Here is a 26,696-nt window from a genome sequence, read left to right on the forward strand (position 1 = left end):
CAGCAAATTGTTGATGGGGCTGTTGCAGTAACCACAATATTGCAACACCACGCTATTGACAAGCAAGGGGGATGGCAAGCATCCACCACATCCGCTATGTGTAAATACGCTCCCCGTGACGAAGCGCTGAGCATTGATTCTGCGCTGCACGTGTGGTGTTTTTTTCTGGTTGCAGAGAGTTGAAAAATTTTCAACTTTGTGTAAATCGCTGCGCTCGTCACTGTCAATTTTTATCCAGCCGTCCAATCACGATGGCGGAGAGGTGGAACAAATACCACAAAGACCAACCGTCACATCCTACATGTAGGCTACAAGTGCTGAACAACAACAATAATGGAGGAGAAATTGATACACAGCAGGTCCGTCCTCTCTCTCCCTACATGCCTCAGCCTTCCCTTCATCCAGAGCAAATACTCTAACTTGTGCCGATATTTTTATACTTCTGCGGATATTACGTATCATAGCAACCAGACGCAACCAAAGCATCTCAACTGAAGAAAATACTGCGCCTCATTGCCCTTCTGTGTTCTATTTAATTTGCTTTAAAACTTTGTCATTTAAAAAGCAACAATATTCCTTATAATAGCTTGACAGTAAAAATCTTATTTATATAGCACTAAAATCTGGATAAAAAAGTCATTTGCAAAAAAAAGGCAATGATATTGCGCTGTTGAGCCAATCATTGTCACTGCAGGGGAAATTCTTTCACCACGACAGCCCTACAAAATAGTTGCCTATTTACACATCCAGCACATCCGTCACTACGAGCAACTCCTTTTTCATAGTCAAGTTTTGATATTGTCATTCGATAACACTGTTTTTGTAAAAATATCGATTAAAGCCATTTTAAATTATTAGGACATTTAGGGCCAAAACCAAAGAACACAAACAAATAAAATGCATAAACATGCAGCAGGTAAGACCTTTTTCAAAATCAGTGTTGATTATTTCGACTGGCCTGTGGAGATCGAGAAGCTCAGCCTCAAGCTAGATGCCGTTTCAAGGCAGACAAATTATTGAGACAAGGAACAAGACAGAAACTTGACCAACTGAGGGGGAGGACTAGCAATATGCTTCCTGCCTCAAGGGAAAAAGTCCCACATTGTTGCTTTAGGGATTTAACATAATGTCTATCTATATGTGCATTGTGAGCGTAGACTCCTACTCAAGAATGAAAGTGTCTGTTACATTGCTGCGGCCTCACTCAGTTGCTGATGTAAGATGAAAAACCTGCATATGTGCGTTTTTTTTTTTTTATTTCCTGTGTGGCGGGCACGAACGCTCCGACAAGAGACGTACGTCGAATGGAAAAACCACATAAACCATAACCATGGATCGAAAGTTGTTCTTAGACCTAAATAGAAACCGAGATATACGCAACGTGCAGATGTGTAGATAAAGAAAATGTACATAACCTGCTCAGCATGAGATGATACCAAACACAGCTGAAAAGTGATGATTTGCAAATGATGCTATAAATATGATCATGTAGCTTTTTTAAAATGCCTCCTGTACGCATGGATTCCTGGCATTAATACAGCAGCTGCCTCAGTCTCCCATTTCAATGACAGTGCGTAGGTGTGATGAAGTGTATAGCTGCGTCCAACCTTTGTATACTCTCTGGAAGGATGTTAGCGTGTGCATACTTGGTGAGCATAAACAAAAACAGCAGCACCATCCGCTTAGTTTGTTTGAAGATGCATTTGGGAATATGCCACTGTTTATGCATGTGGATGTTAAGTGCATCTGAGTTTCATGTGTGGGAGTGCATGTGTACGGAACAAAAGCATCCTCCCTACAAACAGTATGTGTGTATCGGTACATAGTTATTGATCTAATGACTGATTCTTTCCTATTTCCCTTCTGTTAAACGGTTAACTTGCTGGTGATGGACAATAATTCAATAGTGTCGTCTGTCGGCTCTCAGTGGAATTGCATTGTAATGATCATGTTGTACAAACGTTTTACAAATTCTGTGGTTAAATTGATGATTCTGAACAAACTGTATGTAATACATATATACATACATGCACATACATACACTGTATATATATATAAAGCTGCACTAATCAATATTTTCATATCAACAATGGATCAAGTGACTGTGTCAAACTGCAAGAAGTCTGATTGTATAGAAGTCTATGAGAAAATGAGCCTATTTCTCTCTTGATTTATGACCTCAGTAAACATTGTAAACATGAGTTTATGGTCTCAATCACTAGTTTCAAGTCTTCTTGAATACAGTATGATGTTCTTTTAGTAAATTATGGTCCCATTTAGAGTCAAATAGACCATAAAGCAGGGGATGCTTTAGGGCGGGGCTACCTTGTGATCGACAGGTTTGCCGCCAAGGCGTTGTCCGGTCTGTGGGTTGTCTGTGTTTTCATCTTACAACTTTAACCCTTTCACAGTGTGTTTACAGCTCATGAAAGATAATTATAACCATTTGGTCGCCTAAAAATGTCTTATTCAGCGTTTGATTGTACTTAGCTCCGCCATCTCGTGCAAAAAAACAAAGATGGCGACGACCAAAAACAAAGATGGTGACGGCAAAAATGCTGAACTCGAGGCTTCAAACAGCAGTCCACGAACCAACAGGGGACGTCACGGTAACCACGTCCATTTTTTATATACAGTCTATGGAGGCTTCCCCTTACAGACCTTTATTTCAATTCTACACAGACCTCAAAACTGCCTCTAGGTTCAACATACCGGAAAGGCATCATGAGGACACAAAACTTTAACACATCATAAGGGCCATGAAAAATGGCCCAAAGTATATTCAAGAAATTACAAAGATTTAATATTTTATTCAGAGTTTTGTTCTCTGCAGGGTGAAAAGGCCTCACAAACACAGCATTCAGGCCATAACAGGAGACTGTGAGTACACTGAGCGCTAGACTTATAACATTTCTCAGGTGGTTTAGCTGCTTGTCATGGTAGGATGAGGCTTTACAGCCTGACAACCCTGGAGCTGTAAGAAATAAAAATAACGGTCTGTGGTCAGGGTGAAACCTCCATGCAGTTTAAATGAGGTTAGATAAAAGAGCAACATATCGAGCCGACCTTAGATAAGTTTATATGTGTACATTTGTACGATAGTCGGACCTCGGATCGAAGAGGAACAATGCGGATTCCGTCCTGGCCGTGGAACAACGGACCAGCTCTTCACTCTAGCAAGGATTCTGGAGGGGGCCTGAGAGTATGCCAATCCAGCCTAGGTGTGTTTTGTGGACTTGGAGAAGGCGTATGACCGGGTCCTCCAGGAGATACTGTGGGGGGTGCTGCGGGAGTACGGGGTGAGGGGGTCACTTCTCAGGGCCTTCCAATCTCTGTACGCCAAAAGCAAGAGCTGTGTTCGGGGTTCTCGGCAGTAAGTCAGACTCGTTTCCGGTGGGGGTTGGCCTCCGCCGGGGCTGCGCTTTGTCACCAATCCTGTTCGTGATATTCACGGATAGGATATCGAGGCGTAGTCGGGGGGGAGGAGGGTTTGCAGTTCGGTGTGTTGAGGATCTCATCGCTGCTTTTTGCAGATGATGTGGTACTCAAGCACTCACTGGATCGGTCCGCAGCCGAGTCTGAAGCGGCTGGGATGTAGATCAGAACCTCTAAATCTGAGGCCATGGTTCTCAGCAGGAATAGGGAATGAGTCCTTACCCCAAGTGAAGGAGGTCAAGTACTTCAGGTTCTTGTCCGCGAGTGAGGGGACTATGGAAAGTGAGATTGGCCGGAGAATCGGAGCGGCGGGGGGGCGGTATTACATTGGCTTTACCGCACTGTTGTGACGCAAAGAGAGCTGAGCCGGAAGGCAAAGCTCTCGATCTACCGGTCAATCTTCGTTCGTACTCTCACCTATGGTCATAGGTGGTCAAGAACTAGAGCGCGGGTACAAGCGGCCGAAATGGGTTTCCTCAGGAGGGTGGCTGGCGTCTCCCTTAGAGATAGGGTGAGAAGCTCAGTCATCCGTGAGGGACTCTGAGTAGAGACGCTGCTCCTTTGCGTTGAAAGGAGCCAGCTGAGGTGGTTCGGGCATCTAGTAAGGATGCCCCCTGGACGCCTCCCTAGGGAGGTGTTCCAGGCACGATCAGCTGGGAGGAGGCCACGGGGAAGACCCAGGACTAGGTGGAGAGATTGTATCTCCACACTGGCCTGGGAACGCCTGGGGATCCCCCAGTCAGAGCTGGTTAATGTGGCCCAGGAAAGGGAAGTTTGGGGTCCCCTGCTGGAGCTGTTGCCCCCGCGACCCCGGATAAGCGGTTGAAGATGAGTGAGTGAGAGTGATGTACATTTGTGTCTACCTGCATGCATTTATCCACATAGTGCTTAGCTGTATGCAAATGCGGACTTATTTGTGTCACATGTGGGTGTTGGTGTTTGTCGGCACCTCTCAGAGGTGGGGTCCTTGCAGTTAAGCGGGTATTTGAGCTCGATGACATGGCCGTTCCTCTCGCGCAGGAGATCCTGTTGTTCGGTGTAATACTGCACCAGCTCGGCCAGAGTGGCGAACTTCTCGCCTCCGTACAGGTCGTAGTAGTCACCCGAGTTCTGGATCTTAATGTGGGTCACCTCATCGTTGCGCCTGAGTGGGGAAAAAAACACAGTGGGAATTCATCACTCAGTTAGTCACCGTGCGTGTAAACAGTGGCGGACTCACTCTGAAGAAGCACTCAGCATTTTTGCTCTTCGTGTTTTCCTCTCGTTCACTTGCACCCTGCAGATATTTAAACACTGAACACACACACACACACAAACAGCCACCCACACACATGTTCAGGCAGTATACGCTCAAACAAACAAAATCAGGACCGTACACACTTTGTCGCCCACACTCCCTCACAGAGCGTGAATGCATATACACTGTAGAATGGCCAGCTTATCAAGGCATCTGCTCCAGTTTTAAGACTTTGAACCTCATTCTCTTAAAAACACGTTAACCCTCTGAGACCCATAATAGACCCGGTCTTGTCTTTCTTAGTTTCTAAGTGGTGTGCATCATCTGAAAGCTGGCAACCTGAAAATGAATTTCAGATGCAGCGCAGCACTGTGTCAAGTTGTTTTAGTCATAAATCAGAAAATAAACAGAAATTAATTAATTAATTAATTAATTAATTAATTAATTAAAAATAAACTGTGAGAGTGTATAAGGGCTTAGAACATTATGATGGAAGTATTTGATGGCCATTCCCATGCTTTATTATGTCCCATAAGTTGTTGCAGCAATTTCTTTGGTTGATACTATTTGTTACACACATTCAGTGCTAAATATAACACTTTTTTATCACTCAGGAATTGATCAAAATGATCAATAATCCCTCCAAAATAGCACATTAAGACACCAAGACCTGGAGGAACACCATAGAAAAAGCCATGCTGTGATTTGGTATTGAAAACTTTTGAAATTTTGAGATTTCATCATCATCATCAGCCAAGGTCATTTTATACAGTGACGTCAAATAAAAAAAAAAAATGGTCTCACTAAAATGAAATGTCTCCTATGGGGACTGACACCATCACACATGAGTACAATTGGGCTCATTGGATCCACAAGAGTCTCAGCTTTACAGTGATGGAATAGGCGGAAATAACACATTTGTACTGCATTCAAATACTGCATGTGATTATCATAAAGTGGGCATGTCTGTAAAGGGGAGACTCGTGGGTACCCAAAGAACCCATTACCATTCACATATCTTGAGGTCAGAGGTCAAGGGACCCCTTTGAAAACTGCCATGCCAGACCTTCACTGTAGCTCTAAAACAGAACCTGCTACAGCCTCCGAAAGACAGTAAAGTCTGTCGGGTCTCAGAGGGTTAAAGAATCTGCAGATTGTGGTGACATTATTTCATTTGTCTCCTGTTCACGGTTATTTTCTCATACTAATACACCGTATTCTGTCTGTGGAGCTTTTCTTGCAAAGCTGAACACTTTGGGTATATGATAAAGTATAATAGGTATACATAACTGTTAAATATAATAAAGTAAATGTGCCAACACTGGGATGATAAAATAAGCTACAACAGGAAAGAAAAATGCAAGAAAAGGCTGAACGCTGATCCATTTTTTATCACACTGAATGTTTTTCACTTTGACTTCTATAAACAAAACAACACAAATCTTCTCACAAGGGATCATCCCTTTTTCTTAATACTCTGTAGTTTTCATATCTAATGTATTCGGGAGCAAGGCTGTATCGTGTTTGCAGAACAATACAACAGAATTGCACGCAGCTGCCGAGCTCAAAGCCTGATAAGCCGGAAAACATTTGGTACCACTTTGCACATCTGACTGGTTTGAAGGTGCAAACAAATCCGAGAACACACTGACACACACACACACACACACACACACACGCACACACACACGCACACACACAGTTCCACTCTATAAAGATATTTGCCTGGAAGCAAGTGCAGAACGAGATGCGGCTCAAGCTTGATCACTAAATGTTCTTGTTTTTCCGTTTTCCATTTCTAGTAACTTCGACCGTCTCTTCAGCAGAGGTAAACAGAACATCCTGTAAACATGTCAAGTATGACGACACAGACGTACAACAGGGGGGGGGGGGGTTAGCTAGACAGTCAGTACTATCTGATCTGCAATAGATATAGATATATTACTTTGTCGATACAATAGTCTCTCTATCTCTCTCTGCAAACTGATTATAACTAATGGTCATATCAAATGGCACAAATCCTATTTCCCTCCATCACATTTCTTGTTGTCCTCCTGCATTTCACATTCCTTTTTTCCTTCTTTCCATCCTCCCACTCAACACACTGTAAATCCTTTCCTTCCTTCGTTTTGTCCCTCTCTCTCTCTCTCTCTCTCTCTCTCTCTCTCAGTACTTCCTGGTAATTGCTTTATGGCTCTATTAGTGGCTGTTGGCAGGGTGCCACAGGTCTATGGCCCTGTTAAAGGCCCCTCCTCAACTCTTGGGCCAAAGCCCCCTTTTCTCTCAGAATTTAACACCATTAACTCTGGAATGAGCCAAACACGTCCTATTAGATTTTCATTCACTCTCCTGCTCTGCTCTCTTTCAGACATTGATAACATTTAGGGATTTATTACGATGTGTCAGTCTTCTTTACAGAGAGAATACGGGGACTCGAGGACAGCATCATGCTCGGCTCTGCCTCACTACTGTCTATTTCAACACATGACAGATTACATTGCATGATTTTTATGTCTTTCACTCCATGCTTTTGTGAAAAATCTATTGCTCTTTTAGTGATAACTGAGATAATCCTCTTGTGATATACAACATAAATTATTAGATACCACAGGTCTATTTGTAAAGTTACCCTACTAACCAATTTACCAAAGACAGCCTGATTGGTGCCTTATTAAGATGGAAGTTAATAAACCAGCAGAAAGTACTACTTTGATTTTCTATCAACATCGACAGACTGGAGGCATGTACAGATCTGCTGAAATAAAGACAATGTGACTGATTGTTTGTCTGCTTATTTTCAAGTACAGTTAATTTACATTATTTGGTGGCGGCAGTAGCTCAGTCCAAGGGGACTTGGACCGGAGGGTCGTCGGTTCAAGTCCCCGCATGGACCAAGTACAGACTGTGGACTAGTAGCTGGAGTCAGTTCTGCTCCTGGGCACTGCTGATGTGCCCTTGAGCAAGGCATCAGACCCCTAAAACTGCTCCCCGGGCGCTGTATAGTAGCTGCACACTGCAGGAAAATTTCCCCACCGGTTAATAAACTTGAGACAACACCGGTGTTACCGATTACACCAGACATTTTACAAGAAAGATGACGGTCAACATGTACATGATCTTTAGCGTCGGGTGGCGGTGTGTCTGGCCTCTCCGGTAGAGCTTTTGCTGCGAGGCTCCGCTGCGGGGGTCTACCTGGCGCCGCTGCCCCGTGCACACCGGCTGTGACGGCTCCATCCACCTCGCGGCCATTACCTCATTAACGTTATGGTTCCCTTAAAGCATTGGGATTAAACAGGAAATATTGCCAAATAGGTGCGTTTGCTTTTCACTTCGACAACAAATCCTCTGCCATTTCTCGGTCTGTCAACTCTCTCATCCCGTGTGTGACACCTGCTACTCTGAGCTGACGGACCAGATGCATTCATGGTCAGTATGTAGAGTCCGTCATCTGACTATCGATTGATAACATGCCGCTGATATGCCAAAATGAACGAAATGGCTCAATTATTTTTATTTATTACTTAAAGGCTACATGCCGCTGTTTTTTGTAATGTTCAAAAGTTTTTAATAAAAGAGTAGGTGTTGAATTACATGGGATTTATTGTTGTTGTTTTTTTTGTACCATGGTATCGAATTGGGTATCGAGAATCGTGGAAATTCACTGGTATTGGTATCGACTACTAGATTTCTGGTATCGTGACATCCCTACTGTGTGCTGTGCTGTGTACAATACAATATGTGACAATAAAATCTGATTTACATTTACATTAGTTAATGAATTATCACACAAGGTTATTTGTGGATAGTTATTTTGTCTCAGTAGTGGTTCCATACCGTCCAAAATGAAGAACTCTATTTTCTGTAACAAACAACAGACCCATCCAGACCCATGGCCTATGTTTGCATAGCAGTGGATAAATTCCAGCTCAATACAGAAAACTGGTGGAGTAGAGCAATGTTGCTTAAAAAAATCTATCTCAATATTTATTTAGCCTTAACTAGAATTACCGCCTAACGGTTGTATGCCTCCGCCAACCAGTCAAGTTTACATCCACGTCTGTCCAAAATCACTTCACATCACATCATCACTTCATCATTTTATCCTATTAAGACATTTGTGTGAAATTATCATGATCAGCATATGAATTCTTGAGTTATGGACAAAAATATGTTTTGTGAGGTCACAATGACCTTGACCCCTGTCCACCAAAATCTAAATCAGTTCATCCTTAAGTCCAAGTGGATGTTTGTGCCAAATTTAAAGACATTTTTCTCCGTGCGTTCCTGAGATTTCATGTTCACAGTCACGACTGTCGCCGGTACAGAGGTATAAGGCTGTTCTTATCAACTAGGGCTGATATGAACGCTTTGAAGCAACTCCATTGGTGCGGTTGGGGTTAAGTGCCTTGCCTCTGTGGTGGAAATATGGGAGGGACGAGTGCTGCTTTTCACTTTCCCCACCCAGATTTATCCTGCCAGTCCAGGGGATTGAACCGGCGACCTTCTGGTCTCAAGCTCGCTGCTCTAACCTTTAGGCCACACTGCTGAATATTTTTCACCGAAGCTTTGAAACTCAAAAAAAGGTATTTGGTACAGCACTCCTATCAACCAATCGCAGGTTGATCACAGTGAATCAAAATAAAGGAATCGCAATTCGCCATGATAGTAAACTAAAACCCACAAACAGCTGCACTGGAAGAGAAAAAAATAACTAATTCAGCACACACAAGTTAACAGCTGCTTTATGTATCATTCTTACACACTGTCACACAAACAGTCCTTGATGCCACAATCGTATTCCTCCGCGCCATGGCAAATTATGAAGAGTAAACTAGGATACAGAGCCTCTTGTGGTTATCATAGTGTTTGTTTAAATCCTACCAATGTGCATTAATTCATGCATTCATAAATCCTTTACAGCATCACAAAGCGTGTTTTGGGTCTTTTGAAAGTTGTTTTTCTGGTCCGATTTAAGCACAGTTCTGCTAAGAAACTGCAAACCCTTTTTATTGTTTAATTTAATTAAAACAAAACAGATTTTCCCTTCATTTAGATGCCAATTAATCCCATCTCTGACACATAATTCAACCATCAAAGACTTTCAGAAATCTAATTCATGTAGGAGATTTACTGGCTGAGGACACAAGCAAAACAATTATGACAAAGTTCTTGCACACCATAAAGCCTTACTGACAGGTGTGTGGGATCAAAAACTCCTGACTTTGAAAAACAAACAAAGAATCCCTCACACTGTCTATCACTTTCGTTCTCACTTTATCGACAATGTTTGGATCCTCAGACCTTTCACAGTTGAGGATGTAGCATCAAATTGTTGTAATGTACATCTATGAGAAGTACAAGGTTGTTCCTCCGTACTGACTGGACTTCTGTATTTTCAAATCATTGTGTATGTTCCCAGCAACATCCTGTATGAGTATTTTAGCTGCAAAAGAATGTCTGGAATAACTTTTAACTCAATTAGTTGGATTCAATGATAACAACAAGGTATCGATTAATCTCAGCTATACTGCTTGGGTACATATGGTAATCACATTAAATCAGGATGTGTCCAAAAAATTTTTTTATGCAAGTGCAAAAAATAGAAAGTTGTATCTAGTGAAGCCCGTCTGTTAAACAGTGTTGGCCGCGGTCAGAGGACGCGGGGGAGACTGTAGCTTTGGTCTCCAGGATCGGAGTCTCTGCTGTACTCTGCCTCTCTGCTTGCCTTCACTCACACTCCTCGCTCTTTCGCTCCACTCTCACGTGCATGCGCGCACACTCCACACTGCAGAAGAGTTAGTTTAGCTCTGAGAATATCTAGTGAATGTACAGTGGACGTTTGTGCAGAAATAACTGCTGCAGCTCCTCCAGACCAACAGAGGTTTCCCGTGTCTTGTGAAGTGACGGGGCTCCGCAGAGAGAAACGTTATCGTCTCCGAACAAACCTCCGGTGTCTCCCCTGTTCCCTCCGGCCACGGTCGGGAGGCTGAGGCAGGAAAAGCCAACACTAGGATCAGTATTGATTCATGGAGAGACCTTCGTCTGGTCAGCTAACATTACTGCCAAGCAAATTAAATATAGAGTGATATTGTGGTTTTAGCTGACGTGTGTCGCCTCACTGTTTTGAGCGACGCTCCTTCATGTCTATGTAGAGCGAGCACAAGTGTGAGCAACAGGACGCTGACTTTAGTTGACTTAACGGCCACAGTGTGTCGCTGTTAACAAGACATTTCTGATTCTTACAAACAGTCCCTTTAAGTATACAAATCAAACTGTAATTAAGACTAGCTTTCAGCAAAAAACCTGAAGAAATCAGAGTATACATACAGGATGTCCTAAGAATATGCAGTGGAATTCAAGTCAGTTTTTGCTATGTATTTATTATTTGATGATACAATGGTGTATGGAAAACAAATGCAGTAGATACAAGCAAGATAAATTCGCACTTGAGTATCCTAACTGGTTAATAGGGCTGACTGAGCAGAACGTACACAATGTCACATAGTCTCTATATGAACACAGTATTGTCGTTCTGTTGCAGCTTAACAGATCACATTTGTGTGCAGGATTACGTGCTAAAAAACTTCGCCACATTCTATCCAGAACATTGAAGCCAGCAAAATAGTGACTTTTAGTAATCAACATTTTTTGGATCTGTATGACTAAACTAACTATTACACACACACACACAGACAATTGGGAACTGCACATTCTTATGCACGTACACACGGCCAGAATATATAAATTATTGCTTGCATTGCCCTGAAGCTATTCCACGCAATATCTTTCACTCAATACAGCATGAAACCACTGAGAAATCCCTTTTACCATATCCAGTCCACTTGATTGAGGGTGAGAAAGTTTTTGCCTGTATTTCAATTCCCCTACTACGCTGTTTTTTTTTGGGGTTTTTTCCGTAAATCCTAAAGGAGGCATGTTCAAATCTGATATAAAATGTCAGATGTTATGTCAGGTAAGTGTGTTCTGTGTCTCAAGAGCTTGCCCTGAAAAACCAGGCATACATCCAAAGCATCATTCCTCTATTTCCTCAGCTCATTTATGAAGGTTGGCCAATTAGAGTCAAGAGGTGTCTGCAAATTCAGACAAGCAGCAAATCTTTTAATCATTCAGAGGATGGATGGCTTTCCGAGGTATCTTGACAGTAAGGGGGTTTCTGAGCAGTTTCTAAGAACAGAAGTGCTCGCCATCCAATGTCAAAAGTTTTTGATACCAAATCACAGCATGGCCTTTTTCTATGGTGTTTTCTTCAAGGTCTTGGTGTCTTAATGTGGTATTTGGAGGGGTTTTTGATAATTTTTATTAGGGATTCACCGATACCACTTTTTTCAGACCGAGTACAAGTACTTACATTTGGGTACTCGCCAATACCAAGTACCGATACGAGTACTTCTCTGTGCCAAAAGACCCTCGTTAACAGCCAGCTGGAGGGTATGAGCGACACACGGTTGGCTGGGGAGTCGGCCGCACCGTCGGCCTGTCTCGCCCGCACATTCTGGGAGTACGAGCGTGAGGACCCGAAAAACAGTGTGAAGAGGTTAATGTCGCGCTGCTATAAAGTGTTATTGGTGCCGTTGTATCGGAGCCGTTTTGTGAGTACGAGTACGAGTAGATGAGCACAGTATCGGACCCGATACCCGATACTTGTATCGGTATCGGTGCATCCCTATTTTATCAATTTTTGCGTGGTCAAAAATGTTGCGCCAAATCTGTTTATTAAATGATATCAACCCAAACATTGCTGCAACAACTTATGAGACATAATGGGAATGGCCTTCATATACTTATATCAATACCACTGTTGACCTTTTATCTATTCTTCAAACGGTATTATCAAAAAAGCTATGTGACAGTTGAATGTCACATAGAACACACAAGCTCTAAACATTGGCTCTGCTCCAAATCCCCTACGTTACTCTTGGCTCTAGAGAGGGCCATTCACGTTTTTGCGTCAGCCACCGTAGCTCTCCAACACGCTTGGCATACGAGAGAAGCTTCAGTTGGTTCCAATCTCAACCTCACCGCTAGATACCGCCAGATCCTAGATAGATAGATAGATAGTAACTTTATTGATCCCGAGGGAAATTCAAGGGAAATTCCACTGTTCCTTTAAAGACAAGTTATGTAAGTAACAACTACAGTCAATATTTCAAGAGGGAATAAACTGAGAAAGAGTTTCCGTATTTATATATGATAATAGAGATATTTGTTGTAGCTTGTATGCTAAAAGTGGCTAGCATGCTTAATACTAGCTACTGTAACAGTTAGCAGTGTTGATAAGTACAGCTGAAATGGATATGTTTATTCAGTAGTTCAACCGTTCAGGTGTTGTGTATTGTTTATGGTACATGCAAAAACGCTGACATAAACATTTGCACGTTATATAGCCATGGTTGTTGTGTCTTTGTCCTCGTTGACCTGCAGATCAAACGCCACTTAGCTGAGGGGTGTTAAACTGGCCCGTGTCACCATGTGGGAGGTTAGATGTCAGAATGCAACATTCACATTCAACACAAGGAGTCTTTCACATCAGGGACCTGGGTCAAGATCCGAGTACACTTGATCCTAAAGTCTTGTTTGTTTGATTAGTGTGGGCGCTCCGTACCGTACTCGGGCACGTTTCGTCAATCCGAACTCGAGTCCACTTGAAAAGGTGGTCTCGAGTACAGTTCATGTGTACTCGGGTACGGTTCGCATCAGGTGTGAAAGCCACCTATACCAAAACAAGGAAGTAGACTGCTGGTTAACGTGAGGAACGTTACCAGTCAGCAAGTAGTTTTGAAAGGGCAGAATTTTTCCTCTGAAATCTGTATATGCACGGAGCATGCACCAATCTCATCCTCTGAACTGCACGGCCATGGGTGATGAAGCAGGAGGGCAGGCAAGAGGTTCCTTAAAATATGAAAAATAGTAGATATTGAGGTTGGGTTTGTTATTTTATTTAGCTAATTTAATGGTCAGCCTTCAAAGAATGAGATTTTCATATCAAACTCTATGAAATAAGGGGTTTATTTCAGCCAAACCAGAGTTGTTGATTGTTGGAAAGACTAACCAAGACAGTTTTGGAGAGTTTTACTTTGTTTCTTTCAAGTTTGAATGAAGAGTTTTAACGATTCTCCGTCACTAGAACAATGATCTCAACATAAACAAATACATGTGGATGATGACACAAGTGTACTCGGGTATGGAACAACTTTACTAATGTGAAAGCTGAGTGATGGGGGAGTAAAGATGGGGGGCAATCGTACATGGGCACTGTACGAATCAATCGTACCTAATATGAAAACGCCCTAAGAAACAGTTGAAACATGTTAGAAATAAAGACTTGTAGAAAAATGAAGTTTAAATACAGTTAACATTCAGTCTGACATTCACAATAATGATGGTTAAATGTTTTTTTCTACTCGACTGTGTCAACTTATATAAATAGCCTGGCTGCAGTGGAAACATATCTAAGTAAACCCAGGCTGGCATTATTTAATACAGAGGCTATAAGAAAAAATCCATTTGCTCTCTGTAGTAACTTGCCCTGAAAAATTCTCTCTTAAGATTGCCCTTAAAATTCCTCCTCGGGGTCTTTAGAGTGAATAAAGAGCATGACAAATGAGAAAACTTGACCAGAATTGCTCTCCTTATGGAGTTGGACTTGGATATAAATTATGGCCAAACTTTTTTGGCGTCAAACTTTCCTTTTTCTCCCTCTTTGAGCTTTATGAAACTCTGAATTGATTACATTTTCAAAACCCTCCAAAAGCTCTCATTAGCGTCTCAGCCTTCAGACGCTTTTCAGCAGCAGCTCTGTCCATCCCCTCCTTCTTCTGTTCACCTCGTGGATCCGGAGAAGAGGAGAGGTGGGGGAGATAAGAAGAGGAGAGGCAGAGAGAGGAAGATAAGACGGAGAGAGGGAGGGAACACAGACTCCCTCAGCGTCCATTATAATCTGAACATCCACAGTGACTATCAATGCTCATAATGGCCCTGGTAAGATGAAACCTGGCTAATGACTGGCTAATTAGCCTCTCCTCTGCTCTGATAAGACACTGCGTGTGCGTGCGTGCGTGCGTGCGTGCGTGCGTGCGTGCGTGTGTGTGTGAAATGGAGATTGAGTTAGGTAGCATTATGTGCTAGCTAAGAATAGCTTCTGTAGATACAGGATAATTAAGTAATTATCTTCTGTATATTCCAATATTTTCTACATTTTACGGACTTTATTTGGCACAGTACAACCAGTAAAAAGCCACAAAAGCATGTTAACATTTGATTCAAAATATTACAGAATCTTATGACCTATATTTTTACAACACGGTTTTTACACTTTTCATTTTGCACTGATGGAGGTGTACTCGAGCTGTAAAACGTGTCGGTTTCTACAAACTAAAGTCACAAATAGTTGCGGGTTTAGGTGAGTTTTGCCCCAATAGTTGACTGAATTTCCTGAGAAACAGGATATTGTGGCAGGACATGCATGTATAATAAAGCATTCACTGCTATTCCATGTTGCCCCTCGGTCACTTTCAAGTTTCGAGGTTTCAGGGTTTTGTTTAAAAGGAGGGGCATAGAAACTATAAGTCTTTGGGCCCAAACAGTGGAGGATCTGAAAAGGCCTCTTGACTTAAGAGAGCCACCTTCCTTTTTTTCTTCTGTGTTTTTATACATCTATTTCTTTATTTCTCAATTTAAGTTTATTTTATTTATTCATGCATATCCCTCCGTCCTGTTTCTGTGATATATTTTCAGTTCTTTGTTGCCTGTTTGGGCTTTATAATCTGTTTCTTTACTGATTGTTGTAGACATCTTTCGGTGTTATAAAACTGGCTAAATTTATAAGGGTTGAAGCAACACCGCTTATATCAATATCACTTACATGAGTGGTTATCACTTTGTTCCTTTAGCAGATATGTATGTACGTGCTCGGGCTATCCTGAATACCATTTTTTGGGTTTCGAAGCTTCCGTGAGTCATATTTGAAGGTATTCAAAGCTTTGCGGCGCAGCAGGCTGACATGTCCTTCTGTCGGTCTGTCTCCATCTCCCCCATTTCAGTGCCCGAGACAGTGCCGCTGCCGCACTACTGTACGCGCGCGCGCACGCACGCACGCACGCACCCACGCACACACACGCACGCACACACACGCACACACCAAAGAGCGATATCTGTCTGAGAATTACTAAAAATAATTAATGTTGAATATGAATAATGTTTTGGGATTATTCCTTATTTCATGGGCTATTTTGGGATTTATACTTTATTAATACATACTAACAGTATATATGTATTTTAAAAAGAGAAGCATTCGAATACTGATTTAGAGGTCAATATCCATGACAGTCGAAGCTTCGAAGCTTCAAATTATTCGGGTCAGCCCTAGTATGTGCAATATGTTAGTATGTATTATAAGTCAGTATGCATATTTTTTATGCATATGTATATATATATATATATATATATATATATATGTTTTTCTTTTGCATAAGATGTGAATGAGCTGTGTGTAGATGTTATGTATATACATACATACGTATATATGTCTAGATGTATGTTTATGCACGTATATTCATCTGCATCCATTATAGGGACTTTGAGTGACTTAATATATCTGCTTTTTGTCGTCTGTCATATTATTGTTAAATCTTACTGACCAGTCCTTTATATATAGTGTAATGTTTGATTACCTTTATTCAGCGCTGTATTGCTGATGGTATGTCTACATCTCTTCGGTTCAAATAATAACATTTTGATAAAATAAAAAGGCAGTTTTTGAAAAAAATAACCTGATGTTTTTCTCCTATACTTTTTGCAAATTATAACCACAACAATAGCTATAAAATGTTCCCTGTAAATGGATGTCATTTCGTAATCTAACATTCAGTTCCAAATCTAAATTGTACTAATTACAAAAAAGGTACAAATCACAATGGGGGTAAAAAACAAAAGAAAAAAAAAGAGCTGAAACCTGAAAAATGTTTAAGCGAGCCTATTTTGCTGAACAGCAGCCAGCAAAAGTGACAATAATAGGATATGGGTAAATGCTACAGTAGCACAGAATAGTCCTAAAGTTGGTAAACTGACTCAGTGCTGTCATTTTAACACCAATATCTATCTTGCTAACTTTTGCTGACATTAGCCACCATGAGCTACTGGTCATACCAGACCAAGTCAGGCTGTATCGGCCAAACCCCTGAGTGTACTGAACCAAGCACCAGTACATTTTATTTCTTATGAATTCAACTTTTCATTTGTAAAGAGGAAAATTGTGTTGCGATTGAGTTATTTCTTACATAGGCTCTCTTTAATATGAAGTCGGCTTTCCTCCTCCTTCCTCTTATTTCAATGTGACCAACTTTCTCTAGCAGGTGGTGAGGTTCTGCACACTGGCTACTTGACCTGTGTGTGTGTGTGTGTGTGTGCGTCTGTCAAGATCACAAACTGTGGCTACAACTCACCCCACCGACCTTCCTGTGGTGTGTGTGATTTACGACATTCTGCACCGCACACACACATGCAGACAAACCACAGGCAGTGAAGGTCAAAGCCTTAACAGGTCCCTCACTCTTTAAGATTATTTAAAAGCTAGCAGCTGCCTGCCTAACTTCACTGTTTCCTTTTCCTCTTTCTGTCTCTATTTCTTTCACACACACACACAGCCTCACCCTGCCCATGCCGCCATGCCAGCCACAGCTACAGTCTCACAGTAACAAATGCGTTTGGGCTTTCTTCCAGGCGCTTGGCCCGACTGATGTATCTCTTAAAAGCTTCCGTTGCCAAGGAAGAGCCACTCTTCAAACTGTCTCTTCTTCTATCTCAGTTGGTTTCCTGCTCTCTGTAATCACCACAGCATGTAGTGCCGAGTCCTCCTACTTACCAGAAATTTCACATTCTCTGCAACACACCAGGGCTCGCAGTTAAAGAGATGAAGAGAAATACATTTTAGGGCAAGAATGACAGGTTTCACAGTGTATTACACTCGGCTGTGCTTGTCCAACTCACCTCAGCGCCACCCTGCTGCCCAAATCATCATTTTTCTGGCCAATTTTGTGTCATAATCGCACAGTACAAGTCTGTTATTCAACATGTCCCTAGAAACACTCACACAAAACAACTTCTGTTCAAACACCATCTATTTACCGGCAGACAAAATGTTACATCACTTGAATTGTTTTTGGTCATCCAGGCATTCAGGCTTACTCAGTTGGACTCACTTCAAATCACAGTGGATATTTGGAACACTAGCAAAGGGCCTAAACTATAAATGCCACAATGATTATTTTCCAGAGAGATCCACTTGCCTCTAATCACCCATCCAGCCCCTCAAAACGACAGCACCAGAGCTTTGTTTGTTCTCGGGGGTGAACTTTGAACCGGTGAGAATAGTAAGACTAATAAATAGTGAGGCAGAGGGTGAACAACAACAACTATATGAAAAGGAAGGGAGTGTAGGTGAGGCCTTACCTGACAGAGAGGGTAAAATCCCCCGGGTTGCTCTTGCTTGGCCGGGCCAGGAAACTGCCGTGGACGCCCCGGGTCAACAGGAGCTGCTCTGCCTCGATTCCGGTGATGTTGGGGTGGAACCACCTAAACAGCAGCGAAAGGCAAGGGACAAAAGAGTGGCCTGTTAAACACCAAAATCACGCATAAAAACTACGGCTGTCAATTGATTCAAATATTTAATCGCGATTAATCGCATGATTTTCCATAGTTAATCGCAATTAATCGCACATTTTAACAGAGACTTATCAAGTATTTCAGTGGGCAAATATGCTTGCTTTATGCAAATGTATGTATATATTTATTTGGGCTGTCAAAGTCAACACGATAACAATAATAATAATACATATAATAATGAAATAATACATACTCTATATACATACATTTGCATAAAGCAAGCGTATTTGCCCACTGCCATGAAAAAAAATGTGCGATTCATTTGTGATTAATCGTGATTGAATATTTTAATCGACTGACAGCCCTAATATTTATTATTGGAAATCAATTAACAACAAAAAACAATGACAGATATTGTCCAGAAACCCTCACAGGTACTGCATTTAGCATAACAAATATGCTCAAATCATAACATGGCAAACTGCAGCCCAACAGGCAACAACAGCTGTCAGTGTGTCAATGTGCTGACTTGACTATGACTTGCCCCAAACTGCATGTGATTATCATAAAGTGGTAAATGGACTTGCATTTATACAGCGTTTTTCTAGTCTTCCGACCACTCAAAGCACTTTACACTACATTCACCCATTCACACACACACATTCATACACTGATGGCAGAGGCTGCTAAGGTGACAACTTTTGCCCATCAGGATCTAATCTAAATACTCATTCACACACCGATGGCTATGCCTTTGGGAGCAATTTGGGGTTAAGCGTCTTGCTCAAGGACACATCGACATGTGACCCGGAGCAGCCGGGGATCGAACCATCCACCTCTACCCTCTGAGCCACAGAGGTAGTGGGCATGTCTGTAAAGGGGAGACTAGTGGGTACTCATAGAACCCATTTTCATTCACACATCTTGAGATCAGAGGTCAAGGGACCCCTTTGAAAACGGCCATGACAGTTTTTCCTCACCAAAATTTAGCGCAAGTTTGGAACGTTAATTGACGAGCCCACTACAACCTAAAAAATCCCAAGTTGCGTTAAAGCGTTAAAGAAATTAGTGGCGTTAAAATAAATTAGCGTTATCTCTGACAGCCCTAATAAAAACATTTATTTGATCTTATGCCAGTTTTACAAATCTTGTACATATAAGTGTCAGACACAAGAATCCCTTTCAGTCAGACAAGGCAGTTTTGCAGTCTAACTGACTACATGAGCCTGCAGTGTTTTAGCTTTAACCACTCAGCTCTACCTTTCAGAGTGCTATTTATGCACAGACCTGTAGGAGTGTTTTGACATATTTCATATGCAGCGGTCATGACGGATGAAATGTGTCATGTTTCATTTGTGCAGTCTAAAACTGGCTTTGTTTCAGTGCAGATGGAAACATTATATAAATTGATAACAACAGTTATTACAACATAAAATACTGTACACAATAAATATGACCAAATGTATTTGGACGGTGACACTTTCTATATTTTTTTCGCTTTGGACTCCAGTCCATTGAATTCAAAACGAAAATGTCCATTCAAACTTTTGAAATGTTGCAAAAAAAGAAAGGTGAATTTGGCACGTTTCCATCAATCTAGTTTGGGGCGAATAACCTCAACTATTGGTTATAAGTTCCTACTATAGGCTTACATGGCTGTAATCCACCAGTAAACAGAGTAGAAGAAGTAGAGGTTGCGAGCCAGAAACAAAACATGTTGTCTTGGCTTTCTTACTATCTACAAGAAATACATGGAGAAAGATCTTCAGGAATTTGTTTCAGTTGGGATAGTTCTAATTGTTCTGGCAAAAAAACACCTCAAGCCAAATAAAAACGTTTTTTCACAATTGAGGAAGTTTTATCTAAGTTTGCCATCTCCATACAGCTTTTCTAATGTGATACTTGCGCATTCAAATAGGTGAATGGAAACACGAGTGCAGACTTTCAGGTTCAATTTGAGGTTGTTCACATTCATATTGATAACGGAGAACTGGCTTCAACCGCTGATAGCCGACGTTGTGGTGCAGCTAGCAGGCAACAAAATCCACCACCTGGACCGAAGCAAAGACTCTGGTAAGAGCAAAGGGGGAGGACTCTGTATTTATGTGCATAACGGCTGATGTACAAACAGCCGAATCACTGAGAGTCACTGTTCCCCTGATTTAGAGGCTCTGTCAGTGATGTGTCGACCCTTCTATCTGACGAGAGAGCCGACAGTAGTAATTATTACGGCTGTCTATATTCCACCTGTGGATCTGTGTCTAATAAGCTACCTGATTTACAATTCCAAATTCAGTTCCTTTAATGTTATGTAGCAAGAGTGCACTTTACTTGAGTGTTGTTGTTTGCCTTTTGAAACCAATGTTCATTTTAGGATGGGATTTATGCAAAAGTCTAAACCAAGTAAAAATTCTTGATGAATGTTCATACTTTGCAGAACTGCGCACTTGATTAAAATGTGTTTGGCCTTAATGATATTCTTTTTCCTTATGTTGTATTAGCTGTAGGGCTGTATTTTTTTTTTTTAAATGTGAAAATTAGTTTGGTTGTAATATTCAGTAACTTGCAAAATCGTCACTAAAACCAGCATGAAAAGAAATGGTGATAAGAACGCGGATCGTGATCCTGCCTGACAAAAAATCATGATATGATATTTTTGCCATATCACCCACCCCTATCTTAGGTCACATCAGTTGCATGCTGGTGTCTGTTGTTGTTATTGGCACTTTAGAGTAAAATGAATAAATGAATGGAATAAGGCTTTAGCGTGAACTACTATATGTTGAATGGTAGTAGTCTAACTGACACACTAAGACACAAAAGTGAGCTGCAAGAATAAGACAACTTTCAGCAGATCTAGGGCTAAACTGGAAGCAATAGTAACTGCTGAAAGTTATATCCCATTATATTTATTCTCTTATTCTTGTTGTGGTTTATTCTTATGATTTATTTACAGACATTTCTTTTTTTAACATAATCTGTAACCATGATTCTGGTGATGCATTAGTTCAAAGTGTACTTCATTCTTTGAATTAAAGCACACATTTGTTTCTTGATCAATCAGCGAACACATACAAACTGTATGTCCTGTCCTGGTCTGAAGGAGAAGAACACTCAGGTTTACAGTACTGCTGAGCCAAAGCTAATGATTACATGTTACTTCCTCTGTTGCAAAACACTGCAGGCAAATATTTATCCCATCCACTTCTCAGGTATGTCGACCGATTATCTGGGTTGTGTGCTCTTACTGGAGTGTTTGACGCTGCCACTTATCCGAACCAAACCATATTCACAAACAGTCGCTAGACATAAACCCAGCAGCACATCTACACACTGGTGCTAGCACTAGCATGCTGCGTGTTGAGTCAAAACTGTCTTTAATGAGTGAAGGACTACATTAATCTGGAAGAAGCAGTGAGTAGGTACAACAGCAATGTCCCAGTGAATGGCTGCATGTCAGCTGTGTGGATTTAAAGCCCATGTTTAAGCAGGATCATTGGGTTAAACCTCCCTAACTACTGTGTGCCATTGGTGGCTAATCCAACGCACCATCAGCCATCCAGGGCCAAGGTTGAGAAAATGTGTATATATATCTATATAGATATAGATATAGATCTATATATCTATATAGATCTATATCTATAGATCTATATAGATATATAGATCTATATCTATATCTGTATAGATATAGGGCAACCATTTATTACTGCAGTGGCTAGTGGAGAAATTGGAGCAATTAAACAGTTCCAGTAATTTATAAATCTATTCTAAAATGAATCACTGATAATGTTGATAATTAACTGTTTCAGTCATTTATTGAGTAAAACTAACATTTGCTGGTTTCAGTTCCTCAAATCTGACAGTTTCCTGCATTATAATTGTACATAATCGATCACTTTGGGCCCTTATGATCCTATTTTATAGACTCAACAATCAATTGATTAATAAAAAGAATGTTAGCTAGATTAACTGAAAATGAAACTGATTGTTAATTGTAGTCCTAAGCACTATATGAAATGTGTGAGGATGTTTTTTGTCGATAGTTAATTAAACAACTGACCCCTGCCAAACAGCAGTCCAACCATTTTACACGACAAGTGTGAGAGCATTTCAAATATAATAACCAGACAACAATGTAAAGAAATCAAATAAAAAGGCTTTTCACAGAAGCATCACACATATTTTAAAGACAACTCTCTCCATCTACACCAGCTGGTATAGCTGGTGAGTATTTTTGCTACTTGGAGATCAGTGATGACGAAGCTTGACCACAGACACAAATCTGGCTGCTCCATATCATCTTACACTGTTGTATCATCAGATCCCAACATGATATTTTCTACTTCTACCTTTATCAAATTTTTTCAAGACAGGCTTTTGGACAAGAATAATATTTCAACAGACACCTTGTTACTTAAAATAAAACAATGTTGTTGCTTCCATAAACATCAAAAATACTAATATATAAGAAAAAAGTGAATTTTTTTTTCTAAGACATATGGGTTGAAACACTACTGTACAATATAAATGTATCATACAGTAGGCAGTTAGAACCCAGACATTTAGGTATATAATGAAAAGCTGTTGATTACTACTTTGAGGAAATTCCTGCGCTCTCTCCTTCCTACCTGCACATAGAGTTTCTGCAATTTACAAGCATTTACCATAGACTGTATATAAGAAGTGGACGTAGTCACCGTGACGTCACCCATTGGTTTGTGAACTACGGTTTTGAAGCCTCGAGTTTGGCATTTTGGCCGTTGCCATCTTGGTTTTTCAAACGGAAGTGACACGAGAGGGTGGAGCTGAGTACAACCGAACACAGAATAAGACATTTTTAGGCGACCAAAATGTCACAATTAACTTTCGAAAGGGTTGAAGTTCTAAGACGAAAACACGGACAACGCCGTGGTAGTGACCTGTCAATCACAAGGTAGCATCCCCTGCTTTATCATCTATTTTACACTAAATGTGACCATAAATTACTAAATGAACATCATGCTGTATTGAGGAAGACTTGAAACTAGCGATTGAGACCATAAACTCATGTTTACAATGTTTACTGAGGTAATAAATCAAGAGAGAAGTAGGCTCATTTTCTCATAGACTTCTATACAATCAGACTTCTTTTTGCAACCAGAGGAGTCGCCCCCTGCTGGCAATTAGAAAGATTGCAAGTCTAAGACACTTCCGCATTGGCTTCAATTTTGCCTCCTGGCATTTACCTCCTGGCATTTACCTGAATAGATTTTAAAATGTTGTTCTTACACTTCATGTATTTATCTATTATTTGTTCTCAGAGTAATTAAAATAAAATAAAATAAATGTTAGATGAGTTGAAAAATTAGGAAGATTATTCAAATACCAAAATTACCTTTAGTTGCAGCTCTTGAGTTTTTCTTTGGAAAGAAAAATGCTTGTAAATGTCGAGGATTCAATAAGAATGTGAAAACAGACTTTTTGAGAGTGACTTATAGACCAAGTGAGTCATGGAAATCATGCATTTCACATCCTAAATCATAGCCTTTCACCACCACCCCCGACACATTACAAAGGCTTATTATTGATTAATAGAGAGCGGGCCGATTGTGACACAAGAGCGCCTTCATGAAGCTCGTGCTGAGGAGATAATATCTGAAAGCTTCAACAGTGGCCGAGCATTTAGGCGCTTCTGTTTTTGCACACTGTATGACACAAACCCATGACAGTAAGATAAAAATAAGACTCATGTGTCGGCTCAGCAGATCTTGTGTCACTTCAGACTGCCGAATACAAACCAGAATACTGTTGTGGTCACTGCTGGTGCAAAGGTCTGAATCTCACACGATGCTTTCTATTAATTTAAATCTATTAATTTTATATAAGCACAAAAGCATGAATATAATCACTGTGCAACAAGTATATCTCAGCCTGACATTCTTATTGTCGACAGTGGAGTTTCTGTTTGTCAGAACAACTTAACAATTCAGATCAAATGAACTGTGAGTGACATTTACTAAAACTAAATTGAAAAGGCTTGAAATTGCCTTTTGGGAGCTAAATGTAAATGTCAAGACATGTAGGTTTTTGGAGATGAAGCACCATTTTGCATTCAACAGATGAATCAAAGTGATAATGACTGCTTGTCAGTCACAAAGCTGCCTGACCTGTTTTGACTATGACATGAGAGGAAATACGAGAGGAGTGAAAGGAGAGACAGATGCTGCAGGAGAGTCAGTAATGATGCTAATTGTGTGATACGGTTTGTACAGGAGGAAATGATACATGATATATACTGTATTGGAATTTAGACCACCGCCGCCGTACATTACACCTCTCCATTGTGGTCATCGACGTTCCTCTATTGTCGAAAACTTAACCACAGGACTATAAAATGTTGAATAAAAACGCCCAGACAGATCAGTCCAGCCTGCATGAACGGAGAGTCTTGACTAGACTGAACCAGCTCGCGACAGACAGACCACAACAAACCTCCAGACCAGACATCTGACCCAGACTGCACCTGACCCTCTTATCCTCACTGGGGGGGCAAAACCGATCTGCTGCGCTTTCTCTCATTCCACGAGCCCAGGGAGCAGATTATAGGAGGAACTTTACAAATAATAAATACGAACCGATTACAAGGGGATTAGTCCTACAACTTAATTGGACAAGGCCCTCCCTGTGACATTAGAAATATCTCTGGAAGTCTGGCAGGGAGGCCGGGCCGTCGAGCTGCAGACAGGAAATGACTCAACGGGACAGAAAGAAAGTGTTAAATGTATTATCCACAACACTCAAAGTGAATACATATGAGATATATTCTTATTGAAATGCAATTACATCTCCAGACTGTAAAAAAAGTCCATTCTGAGGAATGTATGGCAATTGTTTATATAGAGTTCATAATTTGTTTCCTGTTTTACAAAGGTTTATCATGTATTTTGCCATACTGTTTGTTGTGTTTTATTATTGTTTATATTTTCAGATATCTTATCATATCCAATATGATACCTTGAGTTTGGTACGTTTGAGGAATACAAGCATGTTTTTCGACAAAACCCTCTTTTCATTTAGCAACAGAAGCCAAACAAACACAGGACTTTCACCCAGGAGTCTGCTGTTAGTTAGGGGTGGGAATCACCAGAGGACCCGCGATACAATAGTATCACAATACTTAAGTCACGATACGATCTTATTGGGATTTTAAACATTTTGTGATATGCTGAGTTTATGCAGATATATTGTGATTTATCGCCTTTTTTCAACTGCAAATTATGCAGTTTGTTAACATCTGTTTTTATCTAATAAGAGTTTTCACTCTGTTCGTCTCAGAGTTTTCATTCACATATCTTGAGGTGAGAGGTTAAGGGACCCCTTTGGCCATGCCAGTTTTTCCTCGCCCAAATTTAGCGTAAATTTGGAGCATTATTTAGCGTTCTCCCCATCAAGCTGACATGACATGGTTATGGTTATCTACTTTCATATGATACTACTGTAGTATCTTCAATCTAGCTTTAAGACTGAGCGCGCTACAGCCTCTGAAAGACAGAAAAGATGCCGTCGGATTGTTAAGAGGTTAATAGTTCATATAATAAAAGATCGATACTTGACATCCGTGTATCGATACAATATTGCCACGCAAAATATTGCGATACTACGCTGGATAGATTTTTTTTCCCCCGCCCCAACTGTTAGTGTCCCGTGTGAAACTAATAATGATGTATTTGCAGTTTGTACATCAACACATAACACAAACAAACATATTTGATAAGGATCCCTTAAATTAGTTTTTTTGAGAATTGTAACAAATAATATAATACAGTTGAAAATAAACTTTCCAGTGGTCTCGCATGGATGAACTATGTAATAGCATCACTGTTTCGGTGTCTTGTTGCTTATCAACTGACGTTTACGCTGACACCAATATATTTGCAACATGCTAATATGGTGTCTAATCAGCATACCACAAGCATGTGCAGTTTTCAATACGCTGTGCTACGGACGCTATTTATTATACAGTTATTTCTGTAAAATCAGGTATTTCTGATCTTTTATTTGACTGTATTTTTTCCACTTGTCACAGCCCTTTTTTTTTTTTTTACAATAACTCAAACTGGCCACATTGAGGTTACTGTACTGAGGAGCCATTGACAAGTCATGGGTGTCAGCTGGTGGACAGATTACTCGTGGTATTGATTTTAATCCTACACAGATTCATAAGGAAAAATAATAACAGTGGGGCAAAAATGCTTTATGTCACTAATCCATATTTAATCCGTCATCGCAGCGCTGCTGTCGCTCGTCAAAGTTTCAAAACAATGGAGACGGGCTGGAACTGGGCGCAAACACCGGGCCGATGCTTCAAAACACACAACGGCAGCAACTAGTGCACAACTGTTCACCTTGACAGGTCTACAGACAG

The 26,696-nt window shown here is 40.8% G+C and overlaps 1 protein-coding gene and 1 long non-coding RNA gene across 3 annotated transcripts in view; one reads left to right on the forward strand and one right to left on the reverse strand.

Annotated features, from left to right (window-relative positions):
• ptpn11b (protein tyrosine phosphatase non-receptor type 11b) overlaps window positions 1–26,696 on the reverse strand; it is a 60,651-nt gene that overhangs the window by 21,538 nt on the left and 12,417 nt on the right. For both annotated transcript variants that reach the window (XM_037772568.1, XM_037772567.1), the window contains exons 2-3: window positions 18,140–18,262; window positions 4,385–4,579 (exon numbers count right to left, since the gene is read on the reverse strand). In XM_037772568.1, the coding sequence (XP_037628496.1) occupies window positions 4,385–4,579; window positions 18,140–18,262 (318 nt within the window). The remainder of the gene's footprint in view (window positions 1–4,384; window positions 4,580–18,139; window positions 18,263–26,696) is intronic.
• LOC119489762 lies at window positions 8,105–13,808 on the forward strand. The gene is made up of 3 exons (XR_005207248.1): window positions 8,105–8,115; window positions 11,605–11,608; window positions 13,667–13,808. It is a non-coding gene; the product is annotated as an uncharacterized LOC119489762 (long non-coding RNA).

This window comes from Sebastes umbrosus, chromosome 6 (assembly GCF_015220745.1).
Source record: "Sebastes umbrosus isolate fSebUmb1 chromosome 6, fSebUmb1.pri, whole genome shotgun sequence".
NCBI classification, from domain to species: Eukaryota; Metazoa; Chordata; class Actinopteri; order Perciformes; family Sebastidae; genus Sebastes; species Sebastes umbrosus.